Consider the following 20812-nt stretch of genomic DNA (forward strand, 5'->3'; position numbering starts at 1 on the left):
TCTAATTTGATATTTAATGGGGGAGTTGATTATTTTCTCTAATTTTTTTTTTAGTTGCATGCTTAGTTCATTGATTTCCTCTTTCTAATTTCAATTCATGTAAGCAGGTTATTTTAGGTTTTTGCAAGGCAAATGGGGTTAAGTGGCTTGCCTAAGGACCCATAGCTAGGTAATTATTAAGTGTCTGAGACCACATTTGAACCCAGGTACTCCTGACTCCAAGGCCGGTGCTTTATCCACTACGCCACCTAGCTGCCCCTAAGCAGTTTTTTTAAGTGTCTTATGTACAACATAATTTTGCTATTTCTAATATTTGATTTTCTCCCTCAAGGATATGATTTCTCTTAACACAATTTTGATCAATGTACAGCATGGAAACAATGTAAAGATTATCAGACTGCCATCTGTGGGGGGGATGGGGGAAGGGAGGGTGGGGGAAAAGGTGGAGGAAAAATTTTAAAATTCAAAACCTTACAAAAAATGATAGGTAGAAACTACTATTGTATATAATTGGAAAACTAATAAAATATTAAAAAAAATAAAGTGGCACTTGAGCTGAGCCTTAAAGGCAGGAAGGTATTACAAGGAGGCTGAGGTGAGGAGGAAGTCTTTCAGACAAGGGAACAGCCTACAAAAAAGGGAGGGAAAAGGGAGTTTAGTTTGACTGGAATGTAGGGAAGCAAGGTATAAAGTATAGGATGTAAGTATGCACCTTATTCTAGAAGCAATAAAGTTTCTTGAGCTGGTGAGTGACAGGGTCTAAATTTAATTATATGCCCTGTGAAACTTTCTTTTTTTAGGATTTTTTTTTTGTAAGGCAAACGGGGTTAATTGGCTTGCCCAAGGCCACACAGCTAGGTAATTATTAAGTGTCTGAGACTGAATTTGAACCCAGGTACTCCTGACTCCAGGGCCAGTGCTTTATCCACTACGCCACCTAGCTGCCCCCCCCCCCCGTGAAACTTTTTTGTGACATCTTTACCAATGACAAATACCTATTGCATTTAAACAGAGGTGTATTTGTATGGTATATATTCTCATGCATCTACCTCTTCAAAGAAACTGTAATATCCATGTATTTACCAGAGCAATAAGATTGCACATATATGCATAAAAATATGCTAATAAACTTCTAATACATAAGAACAGTGATAAAATTTTACTTTATAGAAATGATGAAAGCATCTTTTTTGAAAAAAATCTGTGAAAATATCCATTTTTAATTATATTAGCATGGTTAAATCAAACAAATTAGAAAGTATACCCATGAATTAATGCATATTTATTTGTATAAAGCTAGGAATCTATTCTAGGAAGTTAGAAAAGAACACATTAACTATTTATGAATAGCTGCCAAGAAAACCCCAAATGGGGTCAGTGCAGAATTGGACATGACTGAAAAACTATTGCACAACATTATCTATGAATAGGTCACAGTAAGAGGTACTAGTAATATTTTTCTTAAATACCACATATTAAGGTGATATGTAATTTAAAAATTAAATGTGTTGAAATATGTATTGAATTTACAAGTTTTTATGCATATATGTATCATATTTACAATCACAGATAAAAAAAGAAAAAGCTTTTTAGAAGACCATCTTAATTTATTATTTCTATTCTTTAATGTTATATTCCTTGATTCTTCCTCTCTTTAAAGGCCATCAGAAATCTCTGCTGGGAATTTAATGTACCTAGCTAATAAAGGAAAGCTTTAAAGTGCTAATATGGCATTTAATAACATATTATAACATATCCTTTCTAGTCTATAAGAATTTTGCTTAAATCTAGGTAAATTATATTTACTACTGGGGTTCTGCAAATGGAATTCTGGCCCACTACATGGCACTTTGGAAGACCTGCAACTATCTGCAGAATCCCTTCAATAAGAGTAGTCATTTTTGTTGAATTTTGTCAGTTTGCTGTTTGATGAGTTTTAAGGTTATTAGGCATATGTAATTTTTAAAGGAATACTAAATTTATCATTTTACAAATACTAAGCCAGGAAAATTCTTTATAAATTTGATTTGAACTGAAATACTATAACCAAATATCTATAGTTCTTGAGCACATGGAGAGAAAGTTGCAGTACATTTTGTATTTGTCACTCATCTTGTGAGAACAGCTGTTCAACAATAGTTTCCTCATCTACTATGTCAAAACATGAAAGGAGGTCATGCTGTCATGTCCCATTCTTAATGAAGTCAGGAGGGATCTTTTATATCACTGCTTGCTTTACGAGATTTTAATTCTTTCTTTGGTAACACTAGAATTTTGCCTGGCAGCAAATTAAAGCTTAGGAGACCTATAGTAGGCAGATTTTTTTTTCCTTTTTCTTATTTCAAAGTGGGACAAGACTTTGTCCCTATCTAGTTCTATTCACTTTACTTACATGGTGGACAGATTTCTGGCAAACTTAACCATTTTTTTAAAAAGTTGTTAACCCTAAGTAAGAAAAAAACTTTAAAGAAGCTTCTTTACAAAGCACTTGACTCAAATCAGCAGCATCAAAGCAATCAATCAATAAGAATTTGTTAAACACATATTAGAGACTAAAGACCCAAAGATAAAATTAAACAGTTCTGAGCCTCAAGGAGTTATAGAATCTATCGAGGGAGACTATATTTATACAAAGTAAATGCAAGTTGATTTTAGGGAAGAGGCCACACAAAGCCAGAGATCAGAAAAGGCTTTATGAGGAGCTGAGCTTGGAAGAAAGTGATGGATTCTAAAAGGTGGAAACGAGGTGGGGAGAGAATTCTAGGCACAGGAGAAGAAAAGTCCTGAGAGGAGAGAGAGGGAATATCAAGAGAGAAAGGCAGTGATACATAAACAAAGAGACTGGAAGCTTTAAATGTCAAACAGAAGAATTTGTATTTGATCCTTACACAATAAGAAGTTAATGGGAGGCTAGCATGCAGTGACAATCTGATCTGTGCTTTAGGAAACACACTTTGGAAAGATGGGAAAAGAGAGAAACTTGAGAAGGGGAAGATTATGGTTCAGGTGAGAGGGGATAAATCCTAACCAGGGTGAGATTGGTAACAATGTGAGTGCAGGGAAGAGGGTGAAAATGAGATGGAGGGAGAATTGACAATGCTTGAATTTGCTAGTTCAGTACCAAAATCATTGATTTAACATTTTGTCAAGTTTTATTCCCTTGACAATGTCCACTTTTGAGACCATAGGATCCAGAGATAACTTGTATAAATCTTACTTGATCAAAAATCTATTTTGTAGCAACCCCCCATCCATCCCCACAAGCAGCTCACTGAGAAAATGCTTTAAAACTGAGAGTAAAAAAAAAAATCTTTAAAAGTCCCATATTTAACTTATGAGTAGCTCTAATTGTTAGAAACCTAAATAGTCACCTCTACAACTTCTAATCACTGTTGGCTAGTTTTGTATTTGGTGCCAATCAGAACAAGTTACTCCTTTAAATGACAAAGTTCAGTTACTTGAAAAGAGCTATGACGTCCTTTCTTTTCATTTTCCTCCACTCTAAAAATCTCCAACTATTTCTTTTGTTTCTTTTTTTTTTTTTAGATTTCTGCAAGGCAATGCGGTTAAGCGGCTTGTCCAAGGCCACACAGCTAGGTCATTATTAAGTGTCTGAGGCCAGATTTGAACCCAAGTACTCCTGACTTCAAGGCCGGTGCTTTATCCACTGTGCCACCTAGCCACCCCTCAACTATTTCTAAAAAGGCATTTTATCCAGTTCCTCATACCATGCTGATTTCTCTTTTGACATACTGAAGCTTATTGACCTTTTCCTTTAATATTCAGCATTCAGGACCAAGTATATTATATATGTGGTCTGATGAGGACTGGGTAAAAATATTTGCCTGCCACATTACTAAAGCTTAGGAAAGCATAAGCATTTTTTAACTGCCATGTCATACTGCTAACTCATATTGGACTGAAGTCTTTTTTCACAAAATTCTGTTTTGTGTGTGTGTGTGTGTGTGTGTGTGTGTGTGTGTGTATCCCCCATACTGTGTATTTGTGAAGCTTCTTTTTGGAATCTAGTATAAAACCTTCTATTTAATAATATTAAATTTCATTTCATCCAATCAGTCCAATGTTTGAGCCTTTCATCAAGTGCTTTCTGGATCCTGGTTCTATAACTGAAAATATTATCTTTCCAAGCAATATACCATTTTCAAAGTGTACACACACACACACACACTAACTAGACTCTCCCTTTCTCTCATGTAAATTACTGAAATTGTGGAACAAACACAGGGTCAAGCAAAGATTTATAGGGCACTCTTCCAGAACTCCTTCCAAGTTAATCAAAACATATTATTTCCACAGCATTTCCCCAATCTACCAGTCTAGTTACCCTGTCATAAAAGATCTATCATCAGTTTATCTCTGTTCTTAATGAAGTCAATTGAAGAAGATAAATTGGCTTTTAGTAATCAGAAATAGGAATCAACCTCTTGGTAGCAATTTCTAAAACTTAAAAATTTTTAAGTCATGCTTTCTGGTATATAGTTGGCTGAATCTTCCTTTAATCCTCCAATCCCTTTGTATAAAACAATTAAAAATAAAATTTTAAATTGGGACATTTGCTCTTTTCTAGAGCAAATGTCTTATCCTCTACAGGGTTTCTAAAATTACCAATAATGGGTCAAAAATCACATCTGCCAATTTTTAAAGAATTCTCAGATATCAGGCTGGTGATTTGAACTTAGTGAAGGGCAGCATAATGCTGATCAATCTTATCATTAATCTTAGATTTCCACACCCTTCTAATAATTTTCATTCTGTGCTTCCTAATCCAGAGGACATTCCTTGTAAAACAAGTAAAGTATATGTTATTTCAGCCTCTTCAACACAGTCTTACAGAATTGTTTACCCTTTTTTAGAACACTGAATTTAAGATAAATATGACAGAGCCCTGGCTGTTATTTAAAAGCCCAATTTGGTGGTTCTGATCCAATACTGCTAAATTATATAGAAACATACTAAGGTACAGGACAATTTTGCTTTTGCTTCTTGTCAAAAAAGCTTTTCATCCTGAAATTCTTATTGATAACAAGGGCAATAGGCTACCACAATGCAAATATGCAGGGAGTTTCCTTTCCTTCAATATGACATTCAAGGTCATGGATCTAGGATCTTAGAAGAAGTCATTTAGTCCAACCTCCTCATTTTGCAAATGAGAAATTAAGCAGAGAGAGAGAGAGAGAGAGAGAGAGAGAGAGAGAGAGAGAGAGAGAGAGAGAGAGAGAGAGAGAGAGGAAGAGAGGAAGAGAGGAAGAGAGGAAGAGAGGAAGAGAGGAAGAGAGGAAGAGAGAGGAGAGAGAGAGATCAAGCAGCCCAAGGGCATATAGGTAAAAAGTGGCAGAGATGAGATCTCAATTCTTGTCTCTGTGACTCTTAAGTTTGGGCTCTTTTCAATGCACTATTCAAACTTTTGCTTATCTGAAGGACATTCATTATGTCCTCAACCACTCCCAAGTCTCCTAGTCTCAGTAAGTCAATTCTTTCTAATCTAGCTCAGGTCTTCACAGTAAGAGGTCCCCAACTGACCTTCCTCTATCAATTTTCTCTCCTCCCCTTATTATCTTTCACATAGCTGCTAAAATGATTTTCCTGACCATAGGTTATTATCCTGCTCAATAGTGACTCTTGACTCTTCTAAAATAAATACAAGTTTCTTTGTTTTGGGCATCTAAAGCTCTTCAAAACCTGGTTTTTTTTTTTTTTGGGGGGGGGGGGCCTAGGTTGCACAGTGGATAGAGCACTGGCCTTGGAATCAGGAGTGCCTGAGTTCAAATCCAGCAAGCCACTTAACCTCATTGCCTTGAAAAATCTAAAAAAACTCCAAACCTGGTTCTGGTTTCAATATATATTATTCCCTTTTATATACTCTGTGGTATGTGTCAAACCGGATGTTTATCATAAATGATACTCTCTCTTCTCCAAATTTTTGCACTTGCTGGTCCACCATGCATGGACTGCATTCCCTCATCACTTTTACTTCTTCCTATACTGCATTTCCACACGTTTGGGACTATTTATATATTAACAAATATGTAGACAGTTGCAAACACTTCCACCCAAACATCCTGAAGGCAAACACTTCAGGGTCACACTTTAGGAGAATTTGAACTCAGGTTTTCTGACTAAATCTAAACTTCAAGGCATCTCACAAAGCTGCTCCTTCTTTTAGTACTGTTGCTATTTGCATTCTTCCACTTTATTCAACTTTCCAATTTTACAAATAAGCTTAAGTTTTAAGCCAGCACTGTCCTTGACAGATATATATCTCTCTGCTGGCCAAATAACCTAGAGTTTGATGGCTGAGGTCATTTCTAGGCTTTTTTCATTTTCTGATGGTGATAATTATTAATATTCCTTAGGAATTCATAGAGGTAGCCTATCATCAATATTTTTAACCTATTTTCAATTTTTAATTATAAAGAATTTATTTAAGTAGGTCTTATGATTGGGTATCGATTTTGTACAGTTTCACTCTAAGGCAATAATCTGAGAAGGTAATGACAGCTGATATGGTAAATGGCTATTTGTAGTTCTTTCTGATCGGATGAAGCGACTTAATGCTTGCCAAATCCAGTGCCTACTTACTCTTACTCTTTCTTTGAAGAAAAATGTCCATTATAATTTTATATATATATATATGAGCATATATAGATTATATGCATATTTACACACACATATATATCCTTCATGTTCTTTTTCTTAACATATTTTTAATTTCCTCCACTGTGCCTACCTGTATTGAAGCTGCTGAATGATGTATATTTTGATGTCCTTTTTTTTTTTGTCAAGGTCTTTGTAGAATTTTTCTTCCTTTTCATTGTTTGCAACAGATATAATTTTCTTCATAGTGGTCTTTTTCAAATGTTTACCATGAGCAAAAAATACAAGGTGATTAAATGTCCCATCAAACATGTGCTTACTGTTGCCTTTTAATATAGCAGAAAATCAACTCTGCAGCTCTTTTAATTGACTCTTAAAGAGAATTGAGTCCTATTTGTCTGCTATTTTTCCTTTTGCCTTCTGTTTTTGTTTGCAATAATGTCAAGATTGTTATGATTAAATCCAGACACTAATATGTTCACCTATTAATCACTGAACAAATATCTCACACTTAAAAGTAACAACAGTTAAATACATCTTTAAAAATTATATTATTTTTAGTATTCTTACATCTTTTCTTCTATCCCTCCATTATCACTGCAATAGCAGCAGGGGAAGGTTATAAGGATTTAAAGACTATTTTGTTCTTTTCAGAAGTTTACCACAATCAAAGAATTAATTTCTAAATATAACTTAGTAGCAACATCTCACTACTGGTGAGGTACCTTTTCAAACTCAACCAGATAGTCTGTTCTTTGAAAAAGAGATGGTTATTTGGTGGGTCAATACTTTGAGTATTTGCAACATGGTCAAAGCTTATCCTCCATTTGCAAAGATTTCAAAAACCTAGCATCACCTTCATATCATGGTAAAGCATCACTTGATGACCAAACAGTAAAATATTATCTACCTAGTATACCCTTAAAGTTACAATGATTAAGAAGAAAGATAAACATCTATATATTTCATTTATTAAAGGTAGAAATCGTTCCATGTAGTTTAGAAGAATTTCTGTCATAAGCTATAGAACTGAGAATCACAGACTAACAAAATCCCTTAAGGATCAAAATGGTGGAGCACTCAAAGAGTGAGAGAGATATGTTAAGCATAAATATGCTGTAGAATATTACCAACATGATTTATGTTCCAAAGGTATTGTAAAAAATACTATCCAAGTAATTTTTAAGCAGAAAAGGAGGCATGATAGTCATGGAGCAAGACGGAAAAACAACAGATTGTTTCCCTGCTGCATTAGTATCTATGAAATATAAAAAAATCCTTGAGTAGCTTCCAAGTATGTTTGGAAATCACTTACAAAAGATTTATGTGTGGACACAGGCAAAGAAAGGTGATGTTTGTCTCACAGGAGCGAATATCCAAATGAATGATCTAATGTCCACTGAAGGCCCAGAGTATTCCATAAAAAAAATTGAAAAATATAGTTACTTAAAAGTATAGCCTTTAGTTATCTGGAAATTGATTTTACTCAAAATCTCGTTCTTTGATAATACTGGATAAATGGGGAAGACTGAAGGATTAAACTGATCCTGTGTATGAACATTTATGGACTTCCCCTAAGGAAACCTACCCAAAGGTTGTTGGGGTAGGAAATCCATGAGTTATGACAACCATTCAAGGGGCCCATAGAGAATGATGTCCAGGATGCCAATAAGCAGGGAAGTGGCTGAAAGGATCTTTCTTTATGGCCTGCTTTTGGGTTGAAGGGTGCTGTTAGGTAGTAATACTTCCAAACAGAGCAGCTAAAGTCAGTTATACCTGGAAAGAAGGGTCTATCCAGAAAATGCCCAAACTGCAGTGAATGAAGGGTATGCTACTGAAACAGGTTCTGTGGTATGTATTCATTAGTGTCTACTCTTCAGGGCACTGTGCAAGGTGTGAGGGGAAAGGGATGGGGAACTGCTTTGGAACTTCCTTGGTGAAAAGGACTTCAGCAGAAGGAAATTCCATCTCATGAGAGACTTGGGAACAAGCCCAGGAGCACAGTCAGACACCAAGTGTTGGGGAGAAAGAGGACATTGCCCTTGCCCCCAAGGAGCTTGCACTCTATTAGAGGGGCAATACATGCACAAATAAGTCCACAGGAAATAGATCCAGACTCAGCTTGGGGGGGGAACACCTGGGGTGATCAGTGAGGGCTTAAATGGGGTTTATAGTTAAAATGAGATTTTTCAAGGCGGGGGGGGGGGGGATCATTTTAAAGGGATGAGCCAGGGTACAGTACATTCTAGCCATGGGAGCAAAAGCCCAAAGCCAGGACAGAAAAGTGTCCCCCAAAAGGAAAGGACAGCAAATTTATGTCAATCCAAGGAGCAACTTTTAATTAAGATTGCAAAGTTAGATTGGAGTCAGAGTGTGAAAGACTTTGCAGGTGGACTAGCCTTATTAAATCCTAGAGATAATCAGTTATTGGAGTTTACTGAGTATGTGAATGATTTGGTCAGACCTGACCTTTTGCAAAAATCATTTTGGTAGATGAGTGGTCTAAAGTAGACTCAAGGCAGGGAAACCAATTAAATGGTTGTTGTAATCAATTAAGCAACAAGTATTTATTAATTACCAACTCTGGATCAGGTACTCTGCCAGGAATTCTCTTGTACTGCCAACAACTGGAAACTAAGAAACTGACCATCAATTGGGAAGAGATTGTCAAATTTTGTTATATGAATGTAATGGAATATGACAGTTCTGAGAAATAATGAAGGGGAACTATATCATAACATCAATGCTGTAAAAACAAACAATTTTAAGATTGAGATTTGATCAACACCATCATCCACCATGTTCCCAGAATGCTGCAGAATACTACCCAACCTTCTGAATATGCAGAAAGAGACACAGATTTTTGGATACAAATAACATGGGAATTTATTAGGCCTATTTGTTCAAAGGGTTTGCTTTTGCTTTTTCAGCAAAAAGTAGAGTTAGGAAAACAAAAATTTATTTGAAAGTTTCCTTATTCTGAATCTAAATAACTAAGCAAGGATATTAATAGATGGAATCTTTATTAATGTATAAGATGAACTAGATAAACTGATTACTGCAATAGACATGTAGTTGCCCTCTTTTCTTTTTCTTTTTTTTGTTTTTTGCCCTCTTTTCTTAACTTTACTATAATGTTAAACTGATCTTAAAGTCAAGGCTTGACCATATTGAATAAACGCCTTATTCAATAAATTACAGTGGCTTCCCCCTTTCACCTCCAGAATTAAATGTTTGGCTTTTGCATCTGTGATAACCCAGTCTCCAACTACTTTTCCTGTCTTCTTATACTTTACTCTCCTATTATCTATTCTAAAATTCAACGACATTGACTTCTCTGCTATTAATTGTACTTTTCAAAGCACGTAGCACACAATGCCTAGAATGCTGTTTTACTAGCACTGCTATCATTATCATCATTTCCATCTCCTGGTTTCCAACTAAAATCCCATCTTCTGCATGAAGCATTTTTAAACTTTTTTATTATATCTTATTTGTATGCTCCCCCATCCCATTAAACAGAGAGCTCATTGAAAGCAGGAACCAAATTTTATTTGGGGGGAGGATACCTTTTTTTTGTATTCTCAAAATTTAGCACAGTATCTGGTAGGTATTTAATATATGATTGTTGACTTGACTGAGGATTCTTTTAAATATACACTTTTATGACTGTATAACACCAAATCTTTACAAACAATGTAAAAGAATTTTCTTGACCCAGAGTAAACTGTAATTGAGAATATTAATAGGACAAAATCCATTCTTTGTAGTCAAATCTATTATGTTTAATATAATCAAATCAAAGGGAATAACAGATCTAGAACTTTTCTTCTCAAATTAGAGAACGTAGATAAATATATTTAATACATTTCATAGTAAAAATAGAAAAAATAATGTTAGTAAAAATAACATATTTCAAATGGCATATAATATAATCCTCTAGATAATTTGAATTTGAATTTTACATAGGAGGTGAAGTTTCAAAAGCTCCTATTACTTGAAATTTTGTGCTCAAAGTTATTTACTTCACCATATTAAGTACTGGTACTTAACAATTGTGTTTATAAACAAGCACTCTGACATTCCATGAAAAGTATTTACTAGTTAGAATGCTTCAATGCTTTATTTTGTGGAAGTTTTCTCACAAGTACTATGAGTGTTTTCAGATCCATCCTTAGAGATGAGCCCCAAATTTTCTATCCTGAATGTGATGTTACATTGCATTAGCTGATCATTATTCATGCACTGTATGAATCCCAAGTGTTATGGGCTAGAAATAAAAATAACAATAATAGAGTGCTGCTAACCAGTGCCCAGTATTGTGTTTAAGTACTTGACACATATTTTTCTCATTTGACCCTCATAACTACCCAAGGGTGTAGGTGTTATTAATATAACTATTTAAAGATGAGGAAAATTAAGGCATAAAGAGTGGTGAAATGACTTGCCCAGGTTACACAGCTACTACGTATCTGAGACTGGATTTGAACTTGGGTCTTTTCTAACTTTAGGCTCATACAAATAAATCTGTAGGTGACTATGTAAGATGTCTGAATTTTGCCCAAAATAACCTGAGGGTACTTTTTATGACCTAGAATACTTGTGAACATTTACTTTTAGTTTCAGCCAAAGTCATTGAAACAACATTAGTAAGGTCACATAGAGATGACCTCATTTGTTAAATTCTCCTGGCAAGCCCCTCTTCAATTATTAAATGGTTTATTTTAAAAGATTTCAATCACTAACTATGGGGCAGATAGAGAGAGAGCACCAACCCTGGAGTCAAGAGGTCCTGAGTTTAAATCTGACCTCAGACACTTGACACTTACTAGCTGTGTGACCCTGGGCAAGTCACTTAACCCTGATGGACTCCTATCCAGGTCATCTCCAGTTAACTTGATTCATATCTGCCACTGGACCCTGAGGCTGGTAACTTAGCACAGTATCACTGGAGGGTCATGGCATCACTTCCCTGATGTCTTCAATCAGGGGTAGGTTAGTCATAGCATTTTTTATTTGGGGAGAGGAAGACAAACATGGTGATTGTTCATAGATGAAAAGGCACTCTGGGTTAGAAAATCCCCCCCACCCCCCAATACAGATGATAAAGTAGTTTAAGGCAATAAGAAGTGATTTGCACCCACAGCCTATTTTTGTGTCAGAGGAAGGACTTGAACCCAGGACCTTCCTAATTTTAAAGATGCCTTCCTATCCACACATCATACTGCCTTTCAGATAATTTTCAACAAGGAAGTTAACATTTTCTTATTGTGCCACAAACTACCATTTATCCATCTCATTTTAGTCTACATATCTGTTGGGTTTCCTCACATAGAAAATCCAATACATACTAATACAGATACTGAATGACTGTGTAAATCAAGCTAAATGAAATATTTGCTAGGAAAGAATATTGGCCATATTAGTATATAATTCATAAATTCATTAAATTCTGACTGGTACAAGATATTAATTCATAATTTATCAAAATAATAAAATGCTCTCCTCCGTTCAATTGCTGGTACAATGCTACCAATTTGCAATAAATTAGAAACCACTTGTTTGACACCACATGTATTTCAATGGTATCTCTGATATTGTGATACTATATTTATCCTTTATATTTTTACTTAGCAACATAATAGTATAACATGACTTATGTCTTATTTTTCAAACTAGCTACTTAAGCACAGAACAATGCTCTAGATTCCTACATCTTCTCCAAGCACCATCATTACAATTGCACATATCAAACAAATATATTGATTTTAAAAATGTTAGTTGAAGGAAAGATATTCAATGAAATGAAAGGTCAAATTTATCTTTCAAAAGAAAAGTCAGTAATTTCAAGGAGTGTCAGTGAATAAGTAAATCTTTTGCACTTTCAACACGAAATCAACAATTTCAAGAAGAATGTCAGTGACAGTGAATCTTCTGCACTACTATACTTATAATACTATCAATAATAACAATAGCAGTTTACAGTTATGTAGTATTTAAAGGTAAGTGCTTTACATACATATTTTCTCATGTGATCCTCGAAGTGAACTGCTGTAAAATTAGCAGGATCCTTAAAGAATAGGTTCTGATCAATTAAGCAATATGATAATTATCACAACACTAGCTAAAGGGCATCCAAGAGTTGACCTCAATTCTAAATTTAATGCTTTTTCACTATATTAGTTTCCTTCATAGTATTAATATCTTTGCAAATTATGTGCCAAGATTATCAAGTTTATGGAACTCTAAATACAAGAAGATCCAATATTGATTTACATTTTAATCTTAGTAAGGACCATTAATTAAATAAAACTTTCAAAAAGAAATTATTCCCATTTTTGCAAGGTAGAATAAATCTCTCACTCATAAAAACTGCAGCAATTGACCTACATAATTTCCTTGTTTTCTTGTTCATATTTTTGTATAGCTATCAACTGTTATTTGGTTATAAAAACAAGCATTTAATGAGTATATCTAGGAGTTAACCCAAAATGTAATTTTTAATGGATATTTCAAAAACAATGTCTGTTAGGAAGCCATTATATGTATTTTAAGACTACTGCTGCTTAATTTAAGATTTGTTTTCTTTTATGTTCTGAACAAATATTAGTGAAATTATTTTGCTTATTAAAATTAAAGACAACATACCACCAAAAGCATCTGTATATGCTATACAAATGAACTATCATCAATACATGACCTATGATCATTATCTGAGGATAGTTAGAAAAATATCTTAAACTGCCATTAATTAATTAAATGGTCATTCATTAGGAATTACCATTCTTTTTTTATATTCTAAACTTCTTATTTTTCAAAAATTTTCATTCTACACATCAATATTATAAGTGATAAAAATATTTTTAAGTGATAAAAATATAAAATATTTTACAATACAGATCCATCTCTTTTAATAGGATGAACCGGTATAAATCCAAGTTTAAATTAATTTGAAAATTAAGGGGAAAAAAATCCTGAAATATTTAATGGAGGCATTTGGATTATATTTCAAACACTCAATTTTCTGAATTTTTATATATATAAAAGGTAATATAAAAGTACAAAAGCTGAATCACTTAGTAGTAAGTCAATTAAAAAATTAAGACACTTACTTAGGAGTTGAAGGACCCCTTGGCCATGTTCCATCTTCATTTTTCTGCTCTATTACTAGCATCTGTGAATATGACATAGTAAAATGGTCTTCCATAATTTTGAAATTAAAAAACAAAATTAATCACTCTAATTGGGTTTTTTAATCCAAAAAAAGAACAGGTTCGGATATAATACAGCAATAGAAAAAAAATTGACTTAAGGCTAGATAGCATTACCAACTAGGTTTTGATCTTAGATATGGTTCATTACCTCAAGTAAACACAACACCTAACAAATTCTATATTATTTTCTCAGAAATCAATGTCAAACTCTGAGAAATGATCTACAGAGAATGAAGACTATTTGTATGACTATATGAAAGTTGTTTAACCAGTATACTATGATTTGTACTCTGCTTATTTTGTCAATAAAGTCAGAGATGGATAAGGGGACCACTATGAGGCGCTAGGAAAAACTAAATCCTTATTTTAATAGCAGTAACAACACTGGCATATAGATAGTAATGTGTATATAGATATTACACATTATAAATCTCTCATGTATTCTTGTGAAATGATATAGGCTTTGTGTCATCAAAATTACTGTATATATAAAATTAAATGATCAGACCAAAAGAGCACTGATTAATAAATATGAGCAATAACAATCTAGAACAAAGTTTCTGAATATTAAAAGGTTGTCCTTGCCTTGTCATCAGTTCAACATTTTTAATACTGACTTGAATAAAAGCATAAATGGAAGGCTTATCAAAATTATCAAGAATACAAAGTAGGTGATATATCAGATCATAGATTCAAAATCTGAAAAAACTCAAAAGATTAGAAAAGTAGGCTCGAGTTTAAAAAAAAAACTTTTTGAGTTATAATCTAACTCCTAACATTTTTACTATTTCTCTGAACAGAGAGGTAGCCAAGGGCTTAGCAAATCAAATTTTCTAGAAGTGGCTAACAATGAATGTCTGGTTGAAAAAAAAATGGACTTTGAATTACGAAATTTGGGTTTCAATCTCAGTTCTGATAATTATATGACTTTGGGCAATTTAACCTTCCTGAGCTTCAGTTTCCTCATAGAAAATATGAGTACAATACCTGTACAGGGTTTTTGTTAGCATAAGTACATTTTTGATCTTTAAAAATTATGCATACACACACACACACACACACACACACACACCTATGATCAATTATCAATATAACAGATTTATGATAATCACAAAAGGTAACTGGGTTTTGCTGAAACAATTATTATGACTATCTTAGGAAAATGTCTGGATTACTTCTTAAGTTTAGAATTCTAAGAGACCTCAGATGTGTCACCTGGTTTAATCCCTTCATTTTATAAGTTAAAGAGGGTAATGTGGTATGGTCAAAGGTTGCACAGCTACTTAGTAGAGAACCAATACTAGATTCCAATAAATATTTAATTCACTGTAATTACTTTGAATTCATAATAACTATTTATTATTATTATTTTTTTTTAGGTTTTTGCAAGGCAAATGGGCTAAGTGGCTTTCCCAAGGCCATACAGCTAGGTAATTATTAAGTGTCTGAGACCAGATTTGAACCCAGGTACTCCTGACTCCAAGTCTGGTGCTTTATCCACTATGCCACCTGCCACCTAGCCGCCCCCATAGTAACTTTAAATAGTCCTTAACAAGCAAAATCATTTTATAGAAATGTTAATAATCTCTTCTAGACTATAATTCTAAATATCAACGCTATTGGTAGTGAGCAAAAAATGACGTGGATGATGTGAAACAGCAAGTAATCGGAAATGTTAGCCATTTTAGATGTTAAAAATCTGTTTATGAATTTATAAAGATAAAGCCTTAAACATGTTAAAAACCATGCCTTTGGCTAAAGAGACACTGAGCAATTTTTAAATTTTATCTTCTTGTACCCAATCCAAGCATTATTTTTATCTCTACTCTGACTGAAATGGACAGTATCACTTTTTAGTCAAAGGAAAATCTAAATAGCTGCCCATTCTCTAAGTTTACCCTGGCAATTTTGCCTTCCAAACAAATTTTTCTCATTTTTGCTAAACCTAAGTCTATGCAGAATAGAAACCTAAGGATGAATGGTCATCAGTAAAGAATTTAAATAAGAGTTGATGTTAAGATGTTGGAAGTGATAGATGTTACAGAGAAGCTGTAAGAAAGAAAATCCAAGTAGCTGAACTGTATGCGAGCATAGCCTATAATTGGATTTTTCACTAGCCCATTTGCTTATTTATGTGAAATTGATTTCAATTCAAGAAACACTTAATGAGAGTCTATCAAGTACAGAATCTGCCAATCTCATTTTCTGATTGTCTCCCATTAAGAAATGTTACTAATCTGCCTTTTAATAAGATGTCCCAAGTCACAGAATCATGGAATCGTAAAGAGTTAGAAGGAATCTTTGAGGCCTTTTATCCAAGCTTTTAACACATGAATTATCTCTAAAACATCTCTGATATTAACCATCTAATAATCTTTGTTTGAAGTGATAAGAACTCACTCTTTTTCTGAGTCAAGTCATTTGATTTTCTTCAATAGCTCTGTTAGGAAGCTTTTCCTTATAAAGAACTGACATGTATTATGAAGTCCCTAATATATGCCAAGGTATTGTGCTTGTATTTCTGGGGAAACAAGTATGAGAGTATCCAACTTTTATTCTCTGGGACCAAGCAAAATGAGTTCTCTTCCACATGCTAATTCTTCAGTTATCTAAAGAAAACTAGAAAAGTCCTTCCTTTCCAAATCTTCCTTTTTTTCCTAGGCTAAACAGTTACAGGTTATTTCACCAATCCATGTATGATACAATTTCAACTGCCCTCAACACCTCTGTATCCACTCCAACTTTATCAATCTGTTTTTTAAAATGTAACATCTAGAACTGAACATAATTCCAGATGTAATCAAACAGTGATAGGGGGAACAATGCAACTTTGTCTGGACAATATATTTCTTCATGATGTGAAAGCATTATTATATCTTTCTAACTTCCACGATTTACTTTTGGCTTATGCTTATTAAAGTCACGAAAGTCTTTAGGTCTTTTCATTGTTTATTTACTCCATCCTTGTAGAGGAAATTTTTTGAAACCTAAATATAAGATCTCATAAAGCCCTTCTTGCCTAACAGGCAATTTTCAGATCTTGATTTTGCTTTAAATGTAGCAATTATCCTGCAAATGCACCCATTTTTATGATAAATATATATATTTGATGCTATAACTTCATCCAAGCCACTGATAGAAATGTTGAACACAACAGGGCCAAGGACAGAGCCCTTTAGTCCTTTTTTTAGATTTTCTTCTCTAAGATGACAGTGATCTATCAACTAATACTTTTTAGGCCTACTAAGTCCATTATGGATATTCAGGTATACAACTAAGACAAGGATTGGTATCTAGCATACTTAAAATAAAAAGTGTTGATGAACAATACCTGTCCTTGATATAAACCAGCATCCTGAATGGTACTGTCTGGCTTATTTAGTGGTTCAAATGTATTACTCATATACTTGTTCCATAATCTGGTCTCTTTTTCATCTGGAATATTGAAGATTTTTCTTATTTCTTTTTCAATTGTATCTGAATTTAAAGAAAGAAATATAAATATAAAAAAACTTTTTTAAAAGTTCACATCAAATAAAGTTAATCATTAATAGGTAGTTCAAAACTTTAAACAAGAGGTTGTAACAGTCAGATTGAACTGTGTGTGAACAGACAACTGAATACTACATACACCCCCAGCCAAATCACTTCAATTTGTCAGTGTCTAAGGCATCCTTATAAATTACAAGCTGCAGAAGAGTTAATGATCTGCACTGGTAGAGAGAATTTCTTCATCAGACTTCCCTAAACCAATGAAATCACAGGACTCTATAAAGAAGAGATTTTAAAAATGAAGGAAACTTCAAATACTATCAGGAGGAAAGAAGGATTTGACAAATATCCATAAACATGAATGCTGTGAAGAGGGTCCTCAAAATCAACAATACTTTAAGAAGGAAACCGTAAAATAATTCCAAATGCAATTTTCCAAAAGAAATCTGAAGTAAAAAAATTTGAACATAAGTCACTAAAATGTAAGTTTAAGTTAAACAAGTGAATTTTATTTCAAACAAATTATTTTAAAAATTATTAACAATTCAATACAAATCAATAATAAAGAAATAAATCAAACTAATCACAGAAACTAAAGGCCATTTAAAATGGCTTTTTACAACAACTCATATATGATTCCATAAACTGGATAAGATTTAACTTTGAATAACTTCAACTATAACAAATTAACAAATTATTAAAGGTAAGTAGCTTTCAAAATGATTACCATAGTAACGAAAAACATAGATCTTAAAATCAATTTAAAATTTAAAAACTTTGAAGTATATATAATTTTATCATCAGATTCTACTTCTGTTTGCCAATTCTATGACTATAAAATAATCAATGCAAAATCACTATTCAGCATATAAAATGTTTTGATTACATTGCTTCTTAAAATATAAAGTTATAAGAATCAAATACTCTAAAATGAGCTAAATTTCAGAGTAATCAAAGTTTAAGAAATAAATGTATCTAAGTTTACCTAATAAAATTTATATTTAAAAGTAGTTCTATCATAATCTAAAGCAAGCATATTGAGAAAACTAAAACTTCTCTTTTTATATGAATCAGGTAGATTATACAGCATTCTAAACAAAATGGTGCTTTTAACATAGTTCTCAAAAATAAAATTAAATGTGATATTCTTAACAAAAGCTAATTACATAAAATAACTTTAAAAAACCATTCCAAAACAGACATGACATTAATCATTCTTTTATCACATATTTCACTGTGATACATGTAATATATATAGATATTATATTTCACTAGCAAATGAGAAAATGCTAAAATATCAAAAGTTAGATGTAAAAATTTTAAAATGATTAAATTTTCAAATGACCGTAAGTTTTTACTATCATTGGTACATTATGTTCTCTGTTGACACAAATATGATCTTCCAGGAAAGGAAGCCTTTAAAAACTTCCTGAAGAAGGAAAGGAAAAAATAACCCTGAACAAAAAGAAAAAGCACCTAGTTGTAGCTGAAGTTAATTGCTTTTATGGTGAGTCAGTTCTCAGTTTTGCAATGAAAGGGTCAAAACAGGGATCAGAGAAGAAAAACAGTTCCTGAAGCTTTGGTAATTTGTTAAAAACCTTTGGCAAAACCATTACAAAAGAATAATCTCCATGCCTCAATGAGGCATGAATGTGATCCTGGGTTTTTGATATCTGGAAGAGACTGTCTAAACAAGGGGAACAAGAACCGGGCCTACCTACCAGTGATCATTAGTAAGTTATCTAACAAGGTTTTTCTTTGGTTTGAGAAAACATAATAAACAACATAAAATATATCATGGCTCTCAGTTCTCAGTGATCCCCTTCCATTTCCAGTCATGGTGGTAGTAGAAATGGTAGATTGATATAGTCTGGTTTTCATGATCAGAAACTAGGATTTATATCCCTGCAAGAATTAAATCACATCAGTGTTAACAAACTGCCAAAGATGAGTCCAAAGGCAATAAGACACATCAGTTCATATGTGCACATGTATGTTTATGTGTTTCTGGTCATCTTACATTGTGGTGCTCATTTTTAATAAGAGAATAAAGATATTACCATGAAAACAATTTGCTTCTGTGCCAGTATATACTGCAAAGGATGAAATAGGAAAAAATTACCAATATTTCCCTAACCAAGTCAAAATATAAACAAGGATTTGATGACATCAGGAAGAAGTTAAGGATGTCAAAAACTGAAGGAAATATGGTTTAAAATTAAAAAATAAAAGAAAATGAACACTATCTCCCTAACCAAGTCAAAATATAAAAAAGCATTTGATGACTTCAGGAAGAAGGTAAGTTAAGGATGGCAAAAATTGAAGGAAATATGTTTTGAAATTAAAAAATAAGGTTAAAAGTTTGTATAGACAGACTATAAAAACAAAATGTTGTCTGTTCCAAAACTAGATTTTTATAATAGAAAAAATATTTTTCTTCAGTTTGTCCCTTGAAGGGGATAAAATCTGAAGTTCATTTGCCTCAGTAGTGATTAGAAAGGACTAATGAGTGAAGATGATGAAGACTCCCATCCCATAAACCCTATTATTTAACTCATTCTTCCAGAGTACTCAGACACAGCTTCTGTGATATTATACCTAGGCAAGCCAAAATATTGTAAATAGAACTACATTGCAGCTGAACCTTATTTCCCTCCTTACTATCCTCAATTGACACTTAAGTGTGATAGTGACTTTTGTTATAGGGTTAGATGAAAAATAAGGAAGTTTTAAAGAGTCCTAATGTAAAATGTCTTAAGTTTCAAACAACTAACTTATAAGCTGATATATTCTTATCAATAAAAAACATTTATTAATAGATTCCTAGCTCCAAGATACTGAGCTTGGAGGTAAGACTTAAAAAGACAAGAGTAAAAACTCTCTAGCCTCAAGAAGTTTATATTCCAATGGCAAAGGCAATATAAAACAGATGTATATACAGATTAACTCTAAGGTAAATGCAGTTTGTGAAATATAGGGTTTTTTCCCCCCTGGGAACAGGGTTGGATGGGGTAGGGGAGAGAGAACAGGATGAGGAAAGGCTTCATGAAGAAGATGACACTTGCACAGAGTGCTAAAACAAACCAAAGGTTCCAAAAGAAAGGGGTGAGGAAAAGGGCATCCGAGATGTGGAGGGGGGCTGTCAGTACAAAGATACAAAATGGGAATCCAAGCATGGTAAGTGGTTCAACCTGAATAGAAGGCAGGGTACACACAAAAAGGGGAGGGGAATAAAGTAAAATTAGACTGTGAAAGGAGAAAAGTTTGCATTAGTTAAGGAAGGTGAAATTACATAAGCAAGAAGGAACAAGGAAGTTTGTTGAGAAGGAAGGTGACATGATCAAGCTTTAACCTGAGGAAAATCACTTTCATAGTCACATGGAGCTGGACAGGGGGAAAGCTATATAAATAACAGTTTATATAAATATAAATAAGCACAGCTAGATAGGTAAAGAGGTAGTTCTTGAAGCTGAGAGGAGCTAGATTCAAGT

The 20812-nt window shown here is 33.4% G+C and overlaps 1 protein-coding gene across 15 annotated transcripts in view; it reads right to left on the reverse strand.

Moving 5' to 3' along the window:
• USP15 (ubiquitin specific peptidase 15) overlaps positions 1-20812 on the reverse strand; it is a 207338-nt gene that overhangs the window by 83901 nt on the left and 102625 nt on the right. For 11 of the 15 annotated variants that reach the window (XR_012476191.1, XR_012476192.1, XM_074226234.1 and 8 more), the window contains 2 exons: positions 17161-17306; positions 13728-13789 (listed from right to left, as the gene is read on the reverse strand). Coding sequence is in view for 11 of the 15 variants with exons in the window: in XM_074226234.1 (XP_074082335.1) it covers positions 13728-13789; positions 17161-17306 (208 nt within the window). In the remaining 4 variants the exon portion in view is untranslated. The other 4 variants (XM_074226237.1, XM_074226241.1, XR_012476193.1 and 1 more) reach the window with 3 other exon arrangements.

The sequence above is a fragment of the Macrotis lagotis genome, chromosome 2, assembly GCF_037893015.1.
Source record: "Macrotis lagotis isolate mMagLag1 chromosome 2, bilby.v1.9.chrom.fasta, whole genome shotgun sequence".
Lineage (NCBI taxonomy): Eukaryota > Metazoa > Chordata > Mammalia > Peramelemorphia > Peramelidae > Macrotis > Macrotis lagotis.